This window comes from Cygnus atratus, chromosome 9, assembly GCF_013377495.2.
Source record: "Cygnus atratus isolate AKBS03 ecotype Queensland, Australia chromosome 9, CAtr_DNAZoo_HiC_assembly, whole genome shotgun sequence".
In the NCBI taxonomy this organism is placed as follows: domain Eukaryota; kingdom Metazoa; phylum Chordata; class Aves; order Anseriformes; family Anatidae; genus Cygnus; species Cygnus atratus.
The window spans coordinates 10270051-10289124 of record NC_066370.1 but is presented as its reverse complement, the minus strand read 5'-3'; the positions used below and the strand labels follow the sequence as shown (position 1 = coordinate 10289124).

The 19074-nt window shown below is 49.8% G+C and overlaps 1 protein-coding gene across 1 annotated transcript; it reads left to right on the top strand.

The window, feature by feature from the left end:
• The first annotated feature begins 1952 nt into the window (after nt 1-1952).
• KY (kyphoscoliosis peptidase) lies at nt 1953-14697 on the top strand. The gene is made up of 12 exons (XM_035544785.1): nt 1953-2118; nt 2820-2882; nt 3622-3684; nt 5518-5592; nt 5765-5806; nt 6345-6395; nt 7587-7669; nt 7942-8050; nt 8655-8772; nt 11693-11881; nt 12413-12603; nt 13371-14697. The coding sequence occupies exons 1-12, from the start codon at nt 1953-1955 to the stop codon at nt 14273-14275; spliced, it is 2055 nt and encodes a 684-aa protein (XP_035400678.1). The 3' UTR covers nt 14276-14697.
• The last annotated feature ends 4377 nt before the right edge of the window (nt 14698-19074 follow it).

The window sequence follows — 19074 nt, the reverse complement described above, 5'->3', positions numbered from 1 at the left end:
AGCTCAAATGAACATAAAAGACCCTCAAACATCTTCGGTCTTCCCACCGCCCCTTCTGCACAGCCACCAGACACGCCAGCCGCAAAACGCCTGCGGAAGAGTTAAAGCGCTTTCCTCAGCAAGGCAGCCTGCAATCTTCTTCTCCACCCAATGGGACTCAAATAACCTAATTCTTGTTCTACATTTGTATGGGCTTTCCTTCCCCCAGATCACCCCTGGAGAAATGACAGCTATGTGGTAAATACATGTAATCATGCCAGCCTGATAGCTTCTCTTGTTCTCTGGCCATTAATTCATCTCCCTGGGACTTAGGTGAACGTTTTGCATCCTGCAGCAAATTCAAAGAGCTGCCTTTATTTTAAAATCAACACACAATAAAAGCCTTTCTCCTTTCCCTCCTCAAAATGCAAATTTTTAGCTTCAAAAATATCCTGGCACACAGACAGATGTTGCCGGCCGTGACCTTATCTCAGGCCAATGACACATTTCCCATGCATGAGAAGTTGCAGGGCTTTAAAAACCTCCTGAATGCCGTGGTGCTGTGGCCAGGGCAGGTAACTGGCACCAAAGGACATGGTGGAGTGATAGGACTCGGTGGGGCAGGCTGGTGGTTGGGCTTGATCTTGAAGGTCTTTTCCAGCCGGAATGACTCTGTGATCCTATGAGCAGTGCCTGCTGCAAGCAAAGCCTGCACTTCGTGATAAAAACACTAACAGAAATCCCCCTTGGGATAAACGAGCAAAGAAAAATGCAAGAAAGCCCTCCAAGAAGAAATGCCTTCTTCCTGATGATCATTATTTCTAGGAAAGCAGGAACTTTCTCCAAATTTTCTCCTCTCTCTGGACACACGTTTTGGCAGGGGCAGCCGTGACAGTGATGGCAGAGCAGTGCTAGTGACTGTACTGGTGCCGGCCCAGGAGCACCCAAGTCACCATTAAAAGAAATAAATTATCATCACGACTGTGGACAAAACGCATCAGCTTCACATCCAGCTCCAGTGGCAGCGTTCCCTTGGGAGCCTACCCCACTCCGGCTCACGTTCATGGCATAACGCGAGAGGCCGGGGGACGGCGGGGAGGAAAGGGTGCTGAAGGCCAGGGCTGGAGCCAGGCGAGGGAGCGTTAAAGGCCAGCAGGCAGATGGCAAAGCGGCGAGCAGAAAGTCACCGCAGCCATAAATCTCAGGGAGCGGAGACGGGCAAGCCCCAGGTGGCTGGGCAAGCCTGCCCGGTGAGCCCAGCGGTGCCCAGGCTGCCCTGGGCCAGCGGCCACACGCGGTGGGACAGGGGCCAGCGATAAAATTAGAAAAGCGTTTCCCTGCCAGCCCCTTCCACGGGCTGCAGGAGCTGCTAACCCCTGCGGCACTGCCCCATTTTGTGGGCTGGGGGAGCTGCTGGAAAAGCGGGATTTTTCTGCAAGCCGCTGGCTCCCACTTGGTGCGCCTGCAGCCAGCTGGTGGGGGCAGAGGGAGGGAGATTTGTTCAGATGTCCTCTTTGGCGCTGGGCAATTCCCCTCACTCCCTCTTGCCTGGTGTGCCAGGCAGCCCTGCAGAGGCTGATCCCCCCCCTCCCTGAAATGGCTGCTTGTGCACCCCGTTTCCAGCAGCTCTCCCCCTGCTGCACCAAGCCGCAGCTTCGCGGCAGCAAGCCACCTCCCTGGACAGCACTCATTATTATTATTTCTGTCCCTAAGCATCCTTTAAGTTTCCACTGGGGGGACAGAATCAGAAGGGAAAGCCTTTTAAGGATTTCTGCCCGCTTGGGAAAGCGAATCGCCCCCAAGCCAAGAGAGCTGCGAGGGGGATTTGAGTGCAGGCAAGTGCTCAAAGCCGAAAGGGCAGAGCGAGGGGAGGGGGAGCCCAGGGCACGCTCTGAAACCAGAGCCCCCGTCCGAATCGCGGCTCCTTCCTCAGCCGTAGGAAGCTCGCAGGGCTTGGCGTTGGCAGAGCACGGATGGTGACCGAGTGGGGCAGCTCGGCGTGGCGGCAGCTCAGCGGTGGCCCTGCCACGATGGGTACCGTGGACCTGAAGGAAGGTCCCAACGCCGTGGCGATCAACATGATGCTTATTGTCCGCCCCGAGCAGAAAGGGCAGAGGGACAGACAGACAGACAGCACAGGTAAAGCCCCAAGGGAGGGGAGGGCTGCAGGTGCGGCGCCAGCTGCTTGCTGGGACCAAGCAGCAGCTTGGGAGCAGGGCTTGGGCTTTTCCCCCTCCACCTCTCCCTCCTGTTTTAAGAGATGTGCTGCAAAATGCCCAAACTTCCCCTTTTTTTTTGCAGGAGAGACCTTTGCTCCTGCACGCTTCTAGGCACTGGCACGTGCCACTGTGGCTGCAGGAGGAGGTGACGCGCGTGGGCCACCGCTGAGGACCACGCATGCACCTCGCCCTGCCCTGCAAGCTGCCGAGCACAGGGGCAAAAGCGTTGTGTGCAAAGGGTGTGCAGGCTTTGTCCCCACAGGTGGCTGCCCCGAGCCATTTATAGCTCCAGTCCGTGCCACTCTCCCTGGCCCAGCTCCTAGCCTTCAGGGGATCTTCCAAAAAGCTGAGAACATGCTCTGCAAATGCAAGGGGACCTTCCCTGCAGGAATAATAGGAGGAAAAAAAAAAAAGAAAAAAAAAAGAAAAGGAGTGTTTCTGTTTCCTTAGGGAAAGGCTGGCTTCTCCAGATGGGCTGATGCCTGCTGGGTCTGGGTCTCCAGAGGGAAGGGAGCTGTAGGGACAGACCCGACCGCTGCGATCATCTGCTCATTTATTTGGGAAATAACGCCCAGCTGACACCCTGCTGTGCTAGCACAGCCTCATATTTATGTTTTACAGGTTTGCAGGATGATGGAAATGGAAACAACAGACCACAACCATCACAGGGGAGAGACCTTAGCGGTAAGTTATGTCCTCACTCCGCACATGGGAACACCCCACTACCAAAAAACAGCGCACGGCACCCGTCCACAAGCTTGTAGTGCCCAGCTCTGCCTCAAGCTGCAACATGTTTGAAGCAAACCATCCCCTAACAGCACCTTGGGGGGCTTCAGTGGGCACAGGGTCCTTGGATCATGGGGGGGGGGGGTCCCCTGCATGCTCTCCTACGCCCCAGGGCCAGGACACACGCTGGTGACACCAGTGTTGGAAGAGCAGGCAGCGCTCTTGCTCCCCTGGCACCACAGATGTTAACACGTTCCTCCCAAATCAGCATCTCGATCGGCTCCTTTCCCCGGCACGGGACACAGGGGAGAGCTGTGGGTGAGATGTGGAGCACTGAGCCACGCTCTCGCTCAGGGACCTTACTGCTTCCAGGCACCCCGCACCTCTCCACACCCCCAAGCACGCAGGCCTGTGGCACCCTGACATTTCGGCTGCGCCCGATGTAGCGAGCAAATCTGGGCAACCACCACTTGGAAGGGCAGGTCAGCTCCAGCGCTTCCAGCCCATGCCCTTCTCAAACCACCCCACCTGGGCACCAGCCTCCGGAGCAGGGCCACATCCCATCATTTCACCCTATGTCATCGTTTCACCCTGTGCCCCAAGCGAGCCACCTTCCTCATCCTTACTGCGCCGCCAAGCTGACACGGGGGCCTCCGCTCTCCTCACGGCACTGAGATGTTCTTCTCCCTACGAACAGGCCAGCGAGCCTCCGAGGAGCCCTACAAGCAGAGGCAAGCCATTACTTCGTACACAAATGAAGGTAAGTGGCCAGCCAAAGTATACGGGTTTTTCAGAACAGGGCTTCAGCGAGCTCCTGCTCAAGCTGGTTCATAACAAACAGACCAACAGGACACCCCAAACAAGCAGGAAACCAGGACATAGCATGGATCTAACCAACACCAGATATTTCAGTGCAGATGGAAGGGGGCAAGCAGCAGGACAGACAAACATCCTTATTTCTCCTGGTGGAACCATCTCAAGTTTCACGCGCTCTTCTGGCTCACAGCTAAAGACTTCCCAGTTCCTTATGGAGGGCGTCTTAATTAGGAATAGCAGAAAACACCATAAAAACATCAGCAACCATTTCATCTCACTAGTTTTTAAGGAAACAGGTGCAGCACTTTGAACATTTACTGTGGGATTACTTTTTATCATTTGTTAAACATTGTTTAAGCTTTCTGGGAGAAAGCATTCCTGTGTGCTAAATTTGTTTCTTGGAAAACAAAGAATTCTAATTTATGGGGGAAAATTGAGAAAGTGGAAATTGGCAAGAAAGCCCACAAAAATCCACAGATATGAATAATATTGAGAAATAGCACCCTTGCAAAATATAAAAATCTAAGGAAATCATACTATTTGCAGAAAGGCATGCCTTTGAGAAACAACATCATTTCACCTTTAAATTAACAAACAAAACACACCAACCAGCCCTCATCTTGTCCCCCTGGTACCTGCAAACATCCCAGAATTGGAGCCAAGCTCTAGGATTTTAAAGGGTTGTATAGTTTTTACAGTCTTTCTTGCCTTCTGCTGTTGGGATTTAAGGACATCAAACTTTTCTGCAAAACCACAGGAGATAAAAGAAAACTTTTTAAAAAGTTAAATTCTGAGAAAAACTTATTCTTCAATGAGAGCACAGATTCCTACCTAATTAGCTGCTCCCAAGAGCTGGGTTTTAGGGAAAAAACTCAAAAGCCACAAGGCTCTGGCTAGAGCTGCTGGGGGCAGCAGGTACAGCATGCTGGCAGCCCCAAAGTGCGTTCACACCTTGACCTTTCATCTCCGAAATAACCTCGTACTGCCTGGCCCAGCAAGCCCACCCACGTGGGAACTCGGGTAGCTGAAACCTCCTAAAACGCTTGCCCAAATGCAGCCTCTTTCAAAACGTTCAGGTAGCTCCTATAACACTTCCTGAATTTTTCCTTGTCTCTCTCTCTCTCATGGTCAGAGTGAAGCTTTAAGCAAAAGACCCCGAATTTCCAGGGAGGTTGTCTGGGAGCATCATGGCACGCAGAGCACGATGCTCTCAGCCAGCGCTGCCCATTGCAGGCAATGGCCTTTTCCAAAGGTTTTCATACCACAAACCAAGCCATTTCCATTGCTTTGAGCCTTTTTTCATTTTATTCTGAGAAAAATCAATGAGACATTGATTCTCTGTTTACTGTATCTCCATCAAGAACTACTTAATACAGCAATAAACCCCTTCTTTAAGCTGCCACATGATCCTCATTGAGGACCTCTGCTTTATTATCATCTGCTTCAACACCTGCTACACTATAACAGGCTTTCTTTCCTTTTTTTTTTTTTTTTTTTTTTTGAGAACTAAGAATTTTTTTGAGAACCATGTCAGAGGTGACTACAGGCTTTCTTACGGTATGGTTTATTCGTTCTGCCAGGAAAACAGAGCACATCAGTACCTTCACAGATGGCAGAGGTGCCCCATCTGTTTTGCTAAGGTTGTGTCATTTCAGTGATGTTTGGGTGAATGTGACCAGGTTTGGCATGCCGACCCTTTGGCTCAATACTGCCCTCCTTCACATCCGCTCGCTGATTGTGTTCCCTTTCCGAGCACATTTGTCATCATTTCTTCCAGGAACCCAGGTGACGGTGGAAGTCCATCCCAGGAACACCACCCCGCAGCTCTTCAAGAAGCTCTCCTTCAGGAAAGGTACGTTCCCAGCCAGGGAACCTGCCCTTGGCCGAGGGGGCATCCCTCCCTTCATGGGCACCACACCGGCGGGGACCCCCAGGAGCTGCGGGCGATGCTGCAGCCCTGGAGCTGGGATGCTGATCACCACTTCCCCGCAGCGCTTTCACTAATTGTGCCCGCGTCATTGCAGGTTCCCAGAGGCTGCCCAGCCTGAGAGGCCAGGACAACAAAGGTGAGGCTGCCCTACATCCGAGCTAGGAAAATTGCTCCCGGGAGGAGGTGGCTCCCTCCTCCCCTGGTGGGGCTGGTGTCTCGAAGCTCTTGAGTTGCCACCAGCCCCTGGGGTTGGGCGCTGGCCACACTGCCGGGTGGTGGCCGTACCCATGTGGGTGGGTGTGGTGATGTTGAGAAGCAGCTGCTGGTGACAGCAAAACCCTTCTCTTCCTGGGGTGGGGTTAACACAGCTGGCGATGATCTGGGGCCATCAGAAACCCTCAGCAGCTGCCTGCAGAGGCACCATCTATGGCCAAGCCAGCGCAGGGGCCCCATGTGGCATCCAGGCTTCCAGCTTGTCCATGCCACCGGTGCCTTGGCTGGGGTGTGATGTTCCCAGCCCCGGGGCTGCAATGGGAGGCGTCCAACTGCCGGGGAACACAGTGTCTGCAGAGCCTGGGGATGGCCTGGGGACTCCCAGAATTCACCCTTTTCACTTTCTTCTTTTTCTCTTGCCAACAACTGCTCGTCTCATTCTTCCTTCTCCAATTTTCCAGTTTTCGAAAGGACTGAAGCCCCGCAGCCACCAAGTGGGAAAGACCTGCATGGTAACTATTGTCTGCACCCAACCCGTGCCAGTGGGGTGCAGCCCCAGACAGGGAGCCCAATCTCTCCCCAAAACAGGCTTGCTCTGCTCCTGGAGGGCACAGAGGTGTGATCTGGTTTCTACCAACACGAGCATGTCCAGTTTCCCAGTCCCCCACAAGTCCTGGGTGGCTCCGGGACCACCCTACAGGCTGGATGGGGATGGTCTCACATCTTCGTGCACACAGAGGGGCACAATGCACACTGCTAAGCTGCCCAGCTAACAGCGTGAGCCTGCCTGAGTTATTCTGGACCCCACATCTGCGGGGAGCCTTTGCAGCTATAACCTGACAAAGATGAAAACCGATAACCAATTTTAAGAAAACATCCAGTTCCCAAAAGGCAAAAAGTAATTTTCAGAGTGGTGTAGAGTAGGAACCGTTAAGCGTGTAAATCTGCTTTATCTCTCTTTAGGTCAGCCTAATAGCCCTTTTCAGGGAAAACGGAGATAAACAAACAGCCTGTTACAGGAGCAGAAGCGGCGTGCTTGCAGGCTGATTTTGGCAGGGCAGCCAGCGTGGTGGCCCGTGTCCTGCTGGCAGGCAGCACCGTCCCCGGGGGCCGAGCAGGACCCAGCGCCCAGCCCCATAATCCCTCCCCGGGGCAGGGGTTTCCGAGAAGAGCAGGGCTCATGTTAGCAGAGCATCTTTGCAGGTCAGGAATAGCCCCTCTGCAAAGGGAGGGGAGATGGACGCCTCCCCGGGGGCTGGAGCTGAGGGGATGAGCCGGAGCCCAGTTTTGGGGAGCTAGGGGGGGAGCGCAGCAGGCACAGGTGTCAGAGTGAAGAAACCCAGCTCTTTGCTGGTTTTGTTTAGAAAGTCTTGCTTTGCTGAGGATTGCATAGCACAAATTTTCCCTGATGTTTCTGCAGTGTTTTGTGCTCTCACATCCAGCACCCAGGGATTTTCAGTGCTACCACGCAGCACCAAAGACACCGGGCACCTCCCGCCCTGCCCAAACTCCACTAGACCAGAGGCGATGAGCCCTGCTTGACATGCAGTGATGAGCCTCCACGGGTGCCCTCGTGTCCTCTGTGCCCAGGCACCAGTTCTGGCCATCCTGCAGGACAGGCAGTGGCTCTGCCATGGCCCCAGGGGAAGCCACAGCCCTCCCTCCCTCCCTTCCCCAGACAATACCCGCTTGTTTCTTCCCAGCGTATCCATGGGACAAATCCTCTTTGAAATCCATGCCAGTAGATCTGCAGCAATTTGAGAAGCTGGATGCCTACGCATTAAAAGTAAGTCTCGCTTCTGCCTCCGTCCCTCTTCCCTGCATACACCAGCAGCAGACATCCCACTCTGGGAGGGAACCTGTGACCAAAAATACATCTTGCTTGAAACGTGGAATTACAGCTCTATGTTTCTATTTTTAACAAAGCTTGAGCTAGAGCAGCATCCTGGCAGGTGGGGTCTCACCAGCTTTAGCAGGACGAGGGATGGGGAAGGCAGGGGTGTCCACCACAGCATTTCTTCACCCCAATCTCACCCAACGCTTCCTCCTCCCAAACAGGTGAACGTCAAGAGCAGCATAGAGGAGCTTGTTCAAGCCCTGCTTAAACAAGCCCGGACCGACCTGGAGAAAGTCCGCGTCATATGGATGTGGATATGCCATCACATAGGTAGGTTGAGGTCTTCCATGGAGAAGGTAACGCTGCTGCTGTTGGTCCTGTTACACTGCCGTTGCGATTCACTCTGTGTTTTGTGGGTGGTTTCACACAGAAGGCGCAAAGGAACGCTTTCCGGATATATTTATCCAGAAATACCTTCAGAGGTTACCTCACCATCTCTGTTTCCACACTCCCCCTCCTTGCACTGCCAGGCCCTACAAGGCATTGTGCAAATGGTTTCTCTCCGTATGATGGCTCTGTAACGCCTACCTGATTTATTCAAGGGTGCAACCATACCAGTCCCTATCATCAAAGCAGCTGAAGCACAAAGCCAGGCTGCCGAGCACCAGAGGCTTGGTCGTCACATCCAGAGCCCTCCAGCACCACTGGATTTGCAGACTGATTGCATTTTGCATAGGACACGCACAAACTCTTAGGGGAAGATGTGGATTTAAATCAGTTGTTAAAAAAATGAAATGAGCCATATGTGCTGCAGCTCATCTCGCTTTGTATGTGCTCGTGGAGGTGGAAAACAAAGCAAGAGATGCTTCTGCTGCCCACCGAGCCTGCTGCCTCGGGCTTCTGGATGAACTTTAGCCTGTGTTCCTTCCCGCAGAGTACGACGTAGTGGGCTTCCATAACAAAAGCCAGCAGTTGTGCAGTCCCATAGACGTGCTGCGGAGGGGGAAGAGCGTTTGTGAGGGATACGCTGCGCTCTTTCAGCAAATGTGCAGGTAAATTAAGCTCGGGAACATTCAGTGCCGGGGAGGGTTAACATTTGTTGTCATCTCCGTGCCTATTCTGTCTGCCTTTGCATTGACTGATGTGACTTTAAGCAGGACACGGAACTTCAGCTTTCAAACCATGCTGTGGGAAACCAGCAAGTCCTGGAAAGGTCAATTTTGCTCCCTCCCCCTCCCCTCCCCAGCATAATTTGCTTTGTGCCATCTGCTGAGCTTCGCATCGCATTAACATAATGGCAGATGAAAACACAGAGATAATTCTGTTAGAAGAGGCTAGGTTTTTCCTTCGAGTGTCCGTATGTGAAGGTTAAAAGCATGGCGAGCCTCAAACAAGAGGGAACTCTGCCTGCAGCATGCTCCTGTGGCACAGGCAGGCAAAGCCCCTGCAGAGGGCTCTGGGCGAGCTCCTGCTGATGCCCTCTCCGCTGGAAGGGACGGCCCTACAAAAAGAGGGTGTCCACAGGAGATGACTGGCCCTGATGACTCAGGGACACAAAATTGGAAGGGGCCTCCTAGCACCAGAAAGCAGTCGTGTAGTTTCCTAGAGCACGGGTTTGCGAGGGAGTGCTGTGCCTTCCCCTTCTCAGCAGACCAGCTTCCACCGACAAGCTTTGGAAAAATTAAAGATCAGTCATCTGCTGGCACATGTAAGTAACAATTGGCTTTCCACACCATCCAAAAAGATTTGGGAAGGCTTTCACCATTAGATAAACAAAATCTAGACGGAAAAGGCCAGATTTGAAAAAAAAATACCGTGACAGATGCTAATGATGCTAATGTGGTAAATGCTTCCAACCAATAACATATCCCACGATACCTGATCCTGCTTACCAAAGAGTAAAATAAAGAAAGGGGATGATGAAGTATGAATTTATAACTGCATCTTATGAAACAGTTATTAGCGGTTAGAAGTGGGGTAAATTATCATCTGTTCATTAGAAAGCATATGTTTAGTTCATTAAAAACATTAATCTTTCCAAGGATCTTTTTTACTATTTAAAGGCTCTGTTGATTCATCCTTCATTCTTCAGATCCAGGTTGATTATTCATTCCATGATTCAGGAAACCTCCCAGTCATCCAGTCTATCACTTTTGACAATTAGCTAAATATTTCAGCTCTTCTCCTGAAAAACTATAACCCAAGCCATCTCCTTCTTGCAAGACAATTTCCTCATTCTTTCTTCTCATGCACCATTCAAGTCTTATGCTGAGTCTAAGCATAAAGGTGAGAGGCAAAGAGCAGCTTCTTATATAAAAGTCTTTCAGAGACAGATTTGGGTTTTCTAACATGCCTTTTCTCCTAGCTCCCATCAAGGCAGCTTTAACAAACAGCCCAATTCGCCCCTCACCACAAGTCCCCCCAAGTTCAACTTCAGGCAAGCCTGGACTCTTGCTATACCTTCGCTAGCTTTATGTTAAGCGAGAGCACAAACAGAACGGAGGGCAGAATGTGTCCCTTGGTGTTCTGTCTGAACATCCAAACAACCGAGCAGCAATGGGGCTCTCCTCCCCGTATGCCTTTGTCTTCTCTCTGCAGGCTGCCCAGCAAGCTCCCAGCTGACTCTCAGTTCCCTTTTCGCAAAGACAGAGGAACAAATAACTAAGCAACACAAGGTCTTCCAGGCACTAGGAAGTCTGCAGGTGAAGCTGATAGGACCGTCTTCCCTCTAAACGTGCATCCCCTCCATGAATAAAGTGGTCCTCCCTACGAGCACTGCTAAACTGCCAATTACCAGCCAGTATCTCAGTTACCAGACCCAGGCGTCTTAACAACCATGCTAATTATCTTCCCCATAAATATCACCTTTCTTCTCACTGAATTAAACCCACACTATGCAGACAGTCTTGATCTTGAAGTATGCACGGTTTGTTACTTAAGGTAGCTGTTACAGCTAACGTACTTTTCAATGAAGAAGAAAAATGTCAATACCATCCTACACAAAAGACAATCCTCTAAGTGAAGTAAGTTTAGATTAATGCTGAAATACGAGGCCAACATTAGAATCCATTGCTATCAACAGCAGAGAGCTTATTAACACATTGCTTATTTAAATCCTGTTTACACTTCAACAAGTATTCATTATTTTAAAAAGAGAGAGAGGGAAACTAATCATTTGTACCCTGGACAAGCACAAGGTCACTCTTTAAGGAAACTAAATCAACCTCCACAGTCCTGTGAGGTCTAAGAGATCTTGGCTGGTGTCAAACACTGGGCCTACCATTAGGGAGAGCATGAACAAATGCAGTTTTAATTTATAATTACATGGGCTAATTGTGGAGAGCATCAAAGGGATCCCACTGAGGAACAAGACAGAGAGCAATTAAGCACACCTCGTCTTTGTCATCCTCCCCCAGAAAGACTGAGTTGATGGTGCATCAGGCAAAAGAGATGGAACGTGCAAGAACTGGAAGAGAAGGGCCCCTTCCTCCCGTGGGACCCTCTCTCCAAATTTCTGTGCAAAAGCTACAAGGGAAAGAAGGCCCCTACACAACACTGGGCAATGCTAACAGCCTTGGGCATCACTGCCTCGTGCTGCTGTCCCGTGCTCGCCCTGCACGGAGCCAGCCCCCAGAAGGGCACAGTCTCCACCTGATGCCACTGGCGGGTGGCATTCTCTGGGGAGAACTCGCCTGCCTCTGGAAGGGCTGAGGAGGTCGTGCCGCGCTTGGGGCTGAGCCACCAGCCCGGCAGGGGCGCCATGAGCCCAGTGCTTTGGGCGGCACGCAGCCGGAGCAGGCGCCTGCGGTGTGCTGGCACCGGTGTGGGACAGTGTGGAGGGTTGTGCTCCCGTTCAGTACAGAATTAAAGTTCTGCAGACGCGCTGGATGTGGCTCCTCACGTCCTGCCACAGAAGTACACTGAAGGATTTAAAACCGAATTCTCCTGTTGCACCTCATTGTTTTCTTTCAGCATCGCAGGAATCCAGTGCATGAAGCTATCGGGATACTCTAAGGGGTACGGGTACAAGATTGGGCAGGTCTTCAAGGGGGACTCCAGCCATGCCTGGAATGCCGTCTACCTGGAAGGAAGGTGGCACTTACTCGATAGCACCTGGGGAAGCGGCACTGTTGACAAGACTTCAGACAAGTTCACCTTCAGGTAGAGAAACATTCTCTAACTTAATACGTAAACCTACCACAAAGGCAAGCTAATGGGTGTAATAAGAGACATCGGGGACAAAGTTTAGGTCTCACTGCAAGGGGACCCCTTCCCACCCGGAGCCCAGAGTAAGGCCTCTGGGCTGCCAGTCCAAGGGAGGGAGCTCATTCCTGTAGAAAGGGGGTGGCCTCGAGCAGCAAGCAGTGAGACTCGTAGCTTTCAGCTGCCCCAGAGGAGGTGCCTCCACACTTTCAAACAAGCAGTGCCTCCCTCTTTCTTCAGGGCCCGTGATTGCAGGGGACAGTACAAATACCCTGGTTTTATCCAAAAGCTCAGCATTTTGCCCTGGAAATAGAAAACCAAAGCTGAGGTTCCTTCTCTCCCTGGAGAGTTTCAAACCCACAGAGCTCAGCTTCTCAGCAGCCCCAAACACTCTGACTTCCTCCTACTGAAACCATCACCACTGTGCAGCGGAAGAAGTAACTGCTTAAAATTACTCATTTTCCTTTTATCTCTTCCTCCTCCTTCCAGATACAACGAGTTTTATTTTCTGACTCACCCAGCTCTGTTCATTAATGATCACTTCCCAAATAACAGTAATTGGCAACTTCTCAAACCAACTCTGACGCTGAAGGAATTTGAGAATACCGTGCTGTACAGCAGTGACTTCTACAACCTGGGCCTGCTGACTGTGCACCCAGATACAGCTATCATCCAAACAGGTAATGCCCTGCCTTGAAAATGAGATTAAAACCATTTTCTGTGTTCCAAAAGTTTGATTTGCTGAACAACACATAACTAGGCTCTTCTTTATGTGATACTCAGCACCCTGCAGCATCCAGCAGCAATTTTAACACAAAGCCATTCAGGTAACCACACTGCCCCAAAGAGCCCACATTTCGGATCACCATCTTCAGATTTTAAAAGGGCTGCAGGAATTTTAATAGTTATCCATTTTTATGAATGCTAAGAACACAGAGTTCAAACTGAAGGGCAGCAACATTTTAGGACTTAATGTTGTCTTCAAGCACTTTGGGAACAGGTTCATAGGGATGTCGATTATCTCACGTCTGTGTACTGCAGGACTCCCACACCTTTCTCTGACGCTTCTTGGAATGGCTGCTGGACTAGAAACCGGGTCTGGCCACATCTAACTAAGCCCTTCTTGAGCACACAGGCTGACAGTACTTGCAGTTGCATTTCTCACAGTTTTTCATATTCTATAGGACCACAGCTCCATTTCAGTTGATATCAAAGTAGGATTAATGCACATCTCCAAAAAAAAGGCCACTCATCACCTGGTTATTTTTGAGGGGCACCGGTTTCGGTAGACAGGTGACAAGCTATAACCTGTCAGCCACAGCTCTTTCTTTTACTGCTGGGGAAGTGACAATCATTTGGGACAGATTAGTCTTCTGGAACAGGGTGTGTACATGCAAAAAAATGCACTGAAACTCCTATATGGTTTCTTTTCTTACATATTTCATAGTCAATGGAACAGCCACCATATCAGTGGATTGCCGCTCTTCCACGTTATTTACATTTTCCCTGAAGGGAACAGAAAAACATGGCTTACTGTCTTTGAGGAAACATGGAATGAAGCTGGAGATCTACCCACAGAGTACAGGTCACCAAGAACTGGAGATCTTTGCCAAGCCCTCCAACTCCCCAGAAAAGGTCTACAACCACGTGTTGCAGTATGTTGTTGAATGCAAGTCTGTGGACAAGAGCGTTCACTTCCCAAAGGACCTAGACCAGCCCGTTGGACCAAGCTGGTTCTCAGAGCGCCAGGGGTTCCTGAGGCCATCACAGCCCGACCCAGTCATCCACACCAATGACGGACGGTGTTCTTTCACCTTCACCCTAGGAAAGGACATAAGCATCTTACCCACGCTGCACTCTGATAACAGCGGCCTGACAGAGGATAGGAGAAGGCAGCACATCATGCAAATCCATCGTGGCAACCAAGTTGAGTTTATTGTCCATCTCCCCCACGCAGGGAACTTTGTTCTGAAATTCTTTGCCAAGAAGAAGTCAGATCCTGGCAATTATACCTACGTCTTCAACTACCTCATCACTTGCCTGAATGCCGAAGTGAAGTGGCCGGCTTTCCCTCAGACCTATAGCAAGTGGGCGGACGACTACGAAATACTGGAGCCGCTCTCCGGGCTGCTGCCAGCCAATCGCAACGTGCAGTTTAAACTCAAAATGCACGGGATATCAAAGGTGCTAGTTCAGGCCAAGGACACTTACACTCTGACCCTGAGCAGAGGCGGCTTCTGGGAGGGAACCTGCAACACCGCGGGATGCACAGAGTTGTTCGTTATGGTGCACGAGAACGCCAACCACAGCTTCTACTCCCACGTCCTCAAGTATGAGGTTGAGACCCCGTAGCAGCCCTTCCTTCACTCCAGCTCTCCTGTATGAACCAACATGCCTGAAAACAATACAGCTGTAAGAGATCATTAGTTCTCTCAATCAAGTTCATTCATTTGACAAATACAGAGCAACACCTGCGCGCTTTTGCAAGATCAAGGGCTCAAAGGGGTTCAAGAAGGCAGAAAATCCTGTTATGAAGGGAGCGGCAGTAGAAGGAATTAGATAAAACCCTCACCTATGTTTCAGTAACATCATCCAGACCGATGTTTTGACGGAAATGACTGGCTATCACGACACAGATCATGGCACATCAGCAGTGATGGCTAGTTTCCAAATTATGGACCATAGGAGAAGTTTTATCATGACTACTTAAGAGAAGAATCCACCTAGTTTTGGGGCAGGATGAAGGAAGTACTCTCTGTTTTTCAGCAGCAATATAGGACATGAGGAATTTCAGGATATTTAAAGCAGGCTTCTGTATAACTTTAGTTGCAAAATACATCCCAGGAGAGAGAACTGTTTGGAAGGACATACAAAGTGAAGTTTTCTTGTGCACTTCATTGTCTTACAAATTTAAGTGATACTGCGAAATGACTTCTTACACTGAATCTTAAATTCATCGAAATGATTTTTACCTTTTTATATTAGAGCATTTGAATTGTAAGCACTTTTTCTGTAATATTAGCACTGTAATCGTATCTCAAGCATAGTGGTGTTTCTGTAATCAAAACTACAGTAAAAGGAGAATAAAGTTTTCAAAAATCGCTCATTCCTCCTACTTGTATATGCAAAACTGGAACTAAAGAACTTAAGGGGCTAAATGGAACAGCAGGCCAAGTGACATAATTATCATATAAAAAAACCATCCAGTGCCATGCTCTTGGAAAAATCATACACGTGCAAGGTGGTCTTCTAGTGGATCTCACCACAAATACACACCACAAGATCCATAAAACTCAAATGTCTGTGTTAGTGTGGCCTGGCAGATATTATGTTTGAGCTTGAATTTGAAATAAATCTGCTTTGTTGTTGCATTCTATTTCATTGACCAAATGATACGAATTCCTCCTCACAAAGGCGCTGCATTTTCTACACGAGATCCGCGGGTTGTTCCTGCGCTCCCCTCCTCCTCGGCAGCTGGGTGTGGGATTTTGGCACGACAGCCGCGGGCTGCCCACCTGCAGCAGGCTCCCCGCCTCCCATCCCTCCTGGGGGGCTCCTCTGCCTCGGCAAGCAGCCTCAAGCCCTGGCTTGAAGCAGGTGCAGTAAGTGTGCAGGGCACTGGGAGCTGCGTTCACGTAGCAGAACCTCAGTGGGGACACAGGCGGCCAGAGACGTGAGCTCCCAGAATAAACACAAAGCGTAAGCTAACCAAGCTTACTGTAGGATGCCAGGAGCAAAGCAACGCTTTGGGTTCTTTTGTACTTTGAGACAAGAAGGCTCCACACACGACATGGAAGTAAGTTTTAAGTCCTCCCCAAACAGCTAAGTGTCTTTGCCCTCAAAAACTGGCAGCAGCTCGCTGCAGGGGCACTAACAAGCCTCGGAGCCCAGCAGGTATCCACTCCCTGGGCAGCAACATGGACTGAACAGCACAGATGCAAGCAAAACTCTGGGATGTTTTGATTGCCTAGGACCTTGAAGGCTAAATCAAGCGTTCCCTCTAAATTCAAACTGCCCTAGCTCATCCAGGTGCATAGCAGAGATCTTTTTTCCTTAGATCACGCTCTTCAGTTCAAGGAAGACACATTTCAGTAGCTTTCTTTCTGCGTGCCAAGCTGATCCAGGCAAATCCTTCACTTCTTAGAACAGGAGGATGAGGAGGCATCCTGGAGTGCTTAGGAACTAACGGAAAGCCCTTTTTCCACATAAAAGGGTCACGGGCACCAAACTAGATACACCCTTCATGCAACCAAATGCTCGATGTTCACTTATACGCATACCAACAGACAGAGCTACACAAACTTCCAGCTCTCCTCCAGCTGAAACAGCCTCAATCCTTGCTGAGCATTTGATGCTCATTCACCCCGGCTCTTGGAGGACACCGGCATTTCGGGACCCCGTGAGGGGCACCAGCGTCAGCTCACACCAGGGCTGGCACGGCCTCGGGCCTCCCGGGGCACGGGGCTGATCCCCGCTCCTCCACCTCAAGGGCTCCCCTCTCAAACCCCATGTGCTCCATTTCTGTCCCAGGCTGGCAAGCAGGCAGCAGAGAGGACAGATTGTTATTACACGATTGCCCTCTGCCTAGCACAACCTCAGCGAGTACTCCCTCCTCCCCATAGAAAATGCTGCAAAACTCGGGTACCTGTGGTTGTACATGCACATGTAGTCACAGGCATTTAACCATTCACAGAGTAAAGCGGCCCAAAGCACTGCCGCACCCGTGGAGGAACATCCAGCACGCTAATGGCAGGCAGGACCCACAGCAGCTTCCCACGTTTGAGATGCTACCCTGCTGCAGACGGGAATATTGCAAGCAAATTTCCACATTTCTCTTTCCAACAGAAAGCAAACATCTGGCTCAGCCCTGCAAGTGTGTAAGAAATTCTTTAGTGCTATTGAAAGCGTGAGTTCAAAGACAAAAATAAAAACCTCTCCAGCCTCATTAATTATAATGCTGTCAGGGCCAGGCGATTATTTCAAGGGACGTCTGACTCTGCAAAGGCAGAGAAATAACGCCTGCGAAACCCTGCGGCCCCAGATAAAAGCACCTCAGAAGTCTGTACTTGCTGTGACATCTCCCTCCAGGATAAACAAGTCTTTTCCTGCTCCCCCTCATTAAAAAAAATGCACATTCTTCAGTATAGCCGAGACTTAACGCTGGCAGAACACCTCTGGAAGCCCCTTCTCCGTTATCTCCGCACTATCAGCTCTCCCACTTCAGCCTGAGTTCTCCCTGGTAGGCATTAGGACCGGACAGCTTCTGCAATCCCTACACCACTGAGAGGAGCAGGTACATGGCGCGATGAATTCAGACAACGCCACGTGTTTTGCAAACATCCCATTTCTCAAAGAGCATAAATTAAAACCTGCACGGAACAATTCTGTATCTCTGGCAAGCGTATCTCAGCACTTCCATCTCTCACGAGTTAACTGCCTCACCCTCAGCACAAATGCTGAGGGCATCCAGGCGGATGCTCCGTATTGCCAGGCGGATGCTCCGTATTGCCACGCTGGCTGTGAGAAAGGCACACTCAAGCAGTGCAGTGAGAGCACTACTCAACTGCACGCTGCCTGCTCAGCGTCCTCCTGCTGCCCATGCACAGCAGATTCAGAAAAAGAAGGCACAAGAGAGGGAAGGATGTTGGGAATGTTTTATTACGTTTTATTATTATTTGGTTTTTATATTCTCTGGTTCTCCAAACAGGCTCTCCAGACATTCTCTAGCGCAGTCCTACTGGCCCGTGTAACCAGACAGGACTTAAAAGTACTCAGATTGCTTCCATCAAGGTGCAAGCCAGTTACGAGGCAGATATGGTCTCTGGCACATTTCTGTTTGCCAAGAATCACAAAAGCCTCAAATCCTCTTCCTGGAAAAACAAAAATAAGGATTGCTAAGCTAGCTGAGAAAAAAGAGCTTTCAGGCACGTCTTCTCCCCACAAACTCTGTCCCACCATTTCCACCTTAGAGCCAAAGACATCCTGCCCCCTCCACACAGGGCTCACCACAAACCACGCTGTAATCCTTTATTTTAAGTCACATACCTGCTCAGTCCACACAGCTTAGCTTCTGATCAGACTTCTCCATGCAGACTATAGTCTCCGGCAGTAAGTTCTATGTTTCTAGTCATTGCTGAATGAATGTAACTGCTCCTTCCATCACACCTCAAAAAAGGCTGTGTAGCACGCGCACCAGCTTCGGCAAAACCAGCAGTTACCTGCATCTGTGCCAGCTTTCTTCATGACTTCACTAGCAGCTCCTTCTCCCCTGCTACAAAATCAATGTTTCTTTGGGGAACAATGCCCAGGAATTACTCTTTTTGAGTAATTCTTTAAGGCAATACAAAAAATAATAATAAAATACCAGGAAACACGGATGCCTTCACCTAGAATACTGTTTTCTTTCTAGATCTTAAAACAAGATCACCTAAAGTCAACCTACATGGAAGCATATAGTATTTTTTCAAAAAAAAAAAAAAAAAACAACAACACACCACTTAAAATGCATGCATTTTCATGGACCTTCACCCAACTATTCTTCCTGACCTTTAAGAAAAGGGAGAAGGCTGCAATGGAGCTAAAGAAGTGGTACGCTAGCACGGAAGCTTGAGCGGGAGGAGGCAGGCAGGGAGTTTATTTTCTTTTTTCCACAGCCAACACAATGAATGAAGCTGCTCATTACCTGTATTGGAAATTGATAAATACTACAGGATTATACCTAATTGAACAAATGGATCATACTTAGTTTCACTGCTCACTTCTGCCAACATAAAGATGAATTGGCGAGTCTCTCCAGTGGAAGGGAGGCAAACACTGAGTCAGAATGTCTTCTAACTTCTGAAAGCATTTGGTGCATGATGCAACACTCAGTAACTTATCAAGTCTTCAAGAAACAAAATAGTCTGTAAGGCACATTCAAAAGGTATAATTTAAAAAATGGTAATGCTGTCACAGCTGGAGGACATGAGGAATCTGTAAGAGTTCTGGCATACCTGATGCTCCATGGCTCTACAGGTTCAGTGGCTCTATAGGGGAAGGGGATACAGCAGTTTGTTCTGGTTTGCTGTTCAGTTTTTGTCAAAACACCTCATGACCAACAAGTCCTTACTTGAGATCGGGATAGTTAAGGTGGATGTTCCAAAAATGCCTAC

Excerpts from the sequence above, each read along its gene's own strand:
- KY (XM_035544785.1), top strand. The coding sequence starts at position 1,953 with ATGGTGACCGAGTGGGGCAGCTCGGCGTGGCGGCAGCTCAGCGGTGGC. Across the intron at positions 2,119-2,819 it reads CAGACAGACAGACAGCACAG|GTTTGCAGGATGATGGAAAT; the intron begins GTAAAGCCCCAA and ends TATGTTTTACAG. Across the intron at positions 7,670-7,941 it reads TGGATGCCTACGCATTAAAA|GTGAACGTCAAGAGCAGCAT; the intron begins GTAAGTCTCGCT and ends CCTCCCAAACAG.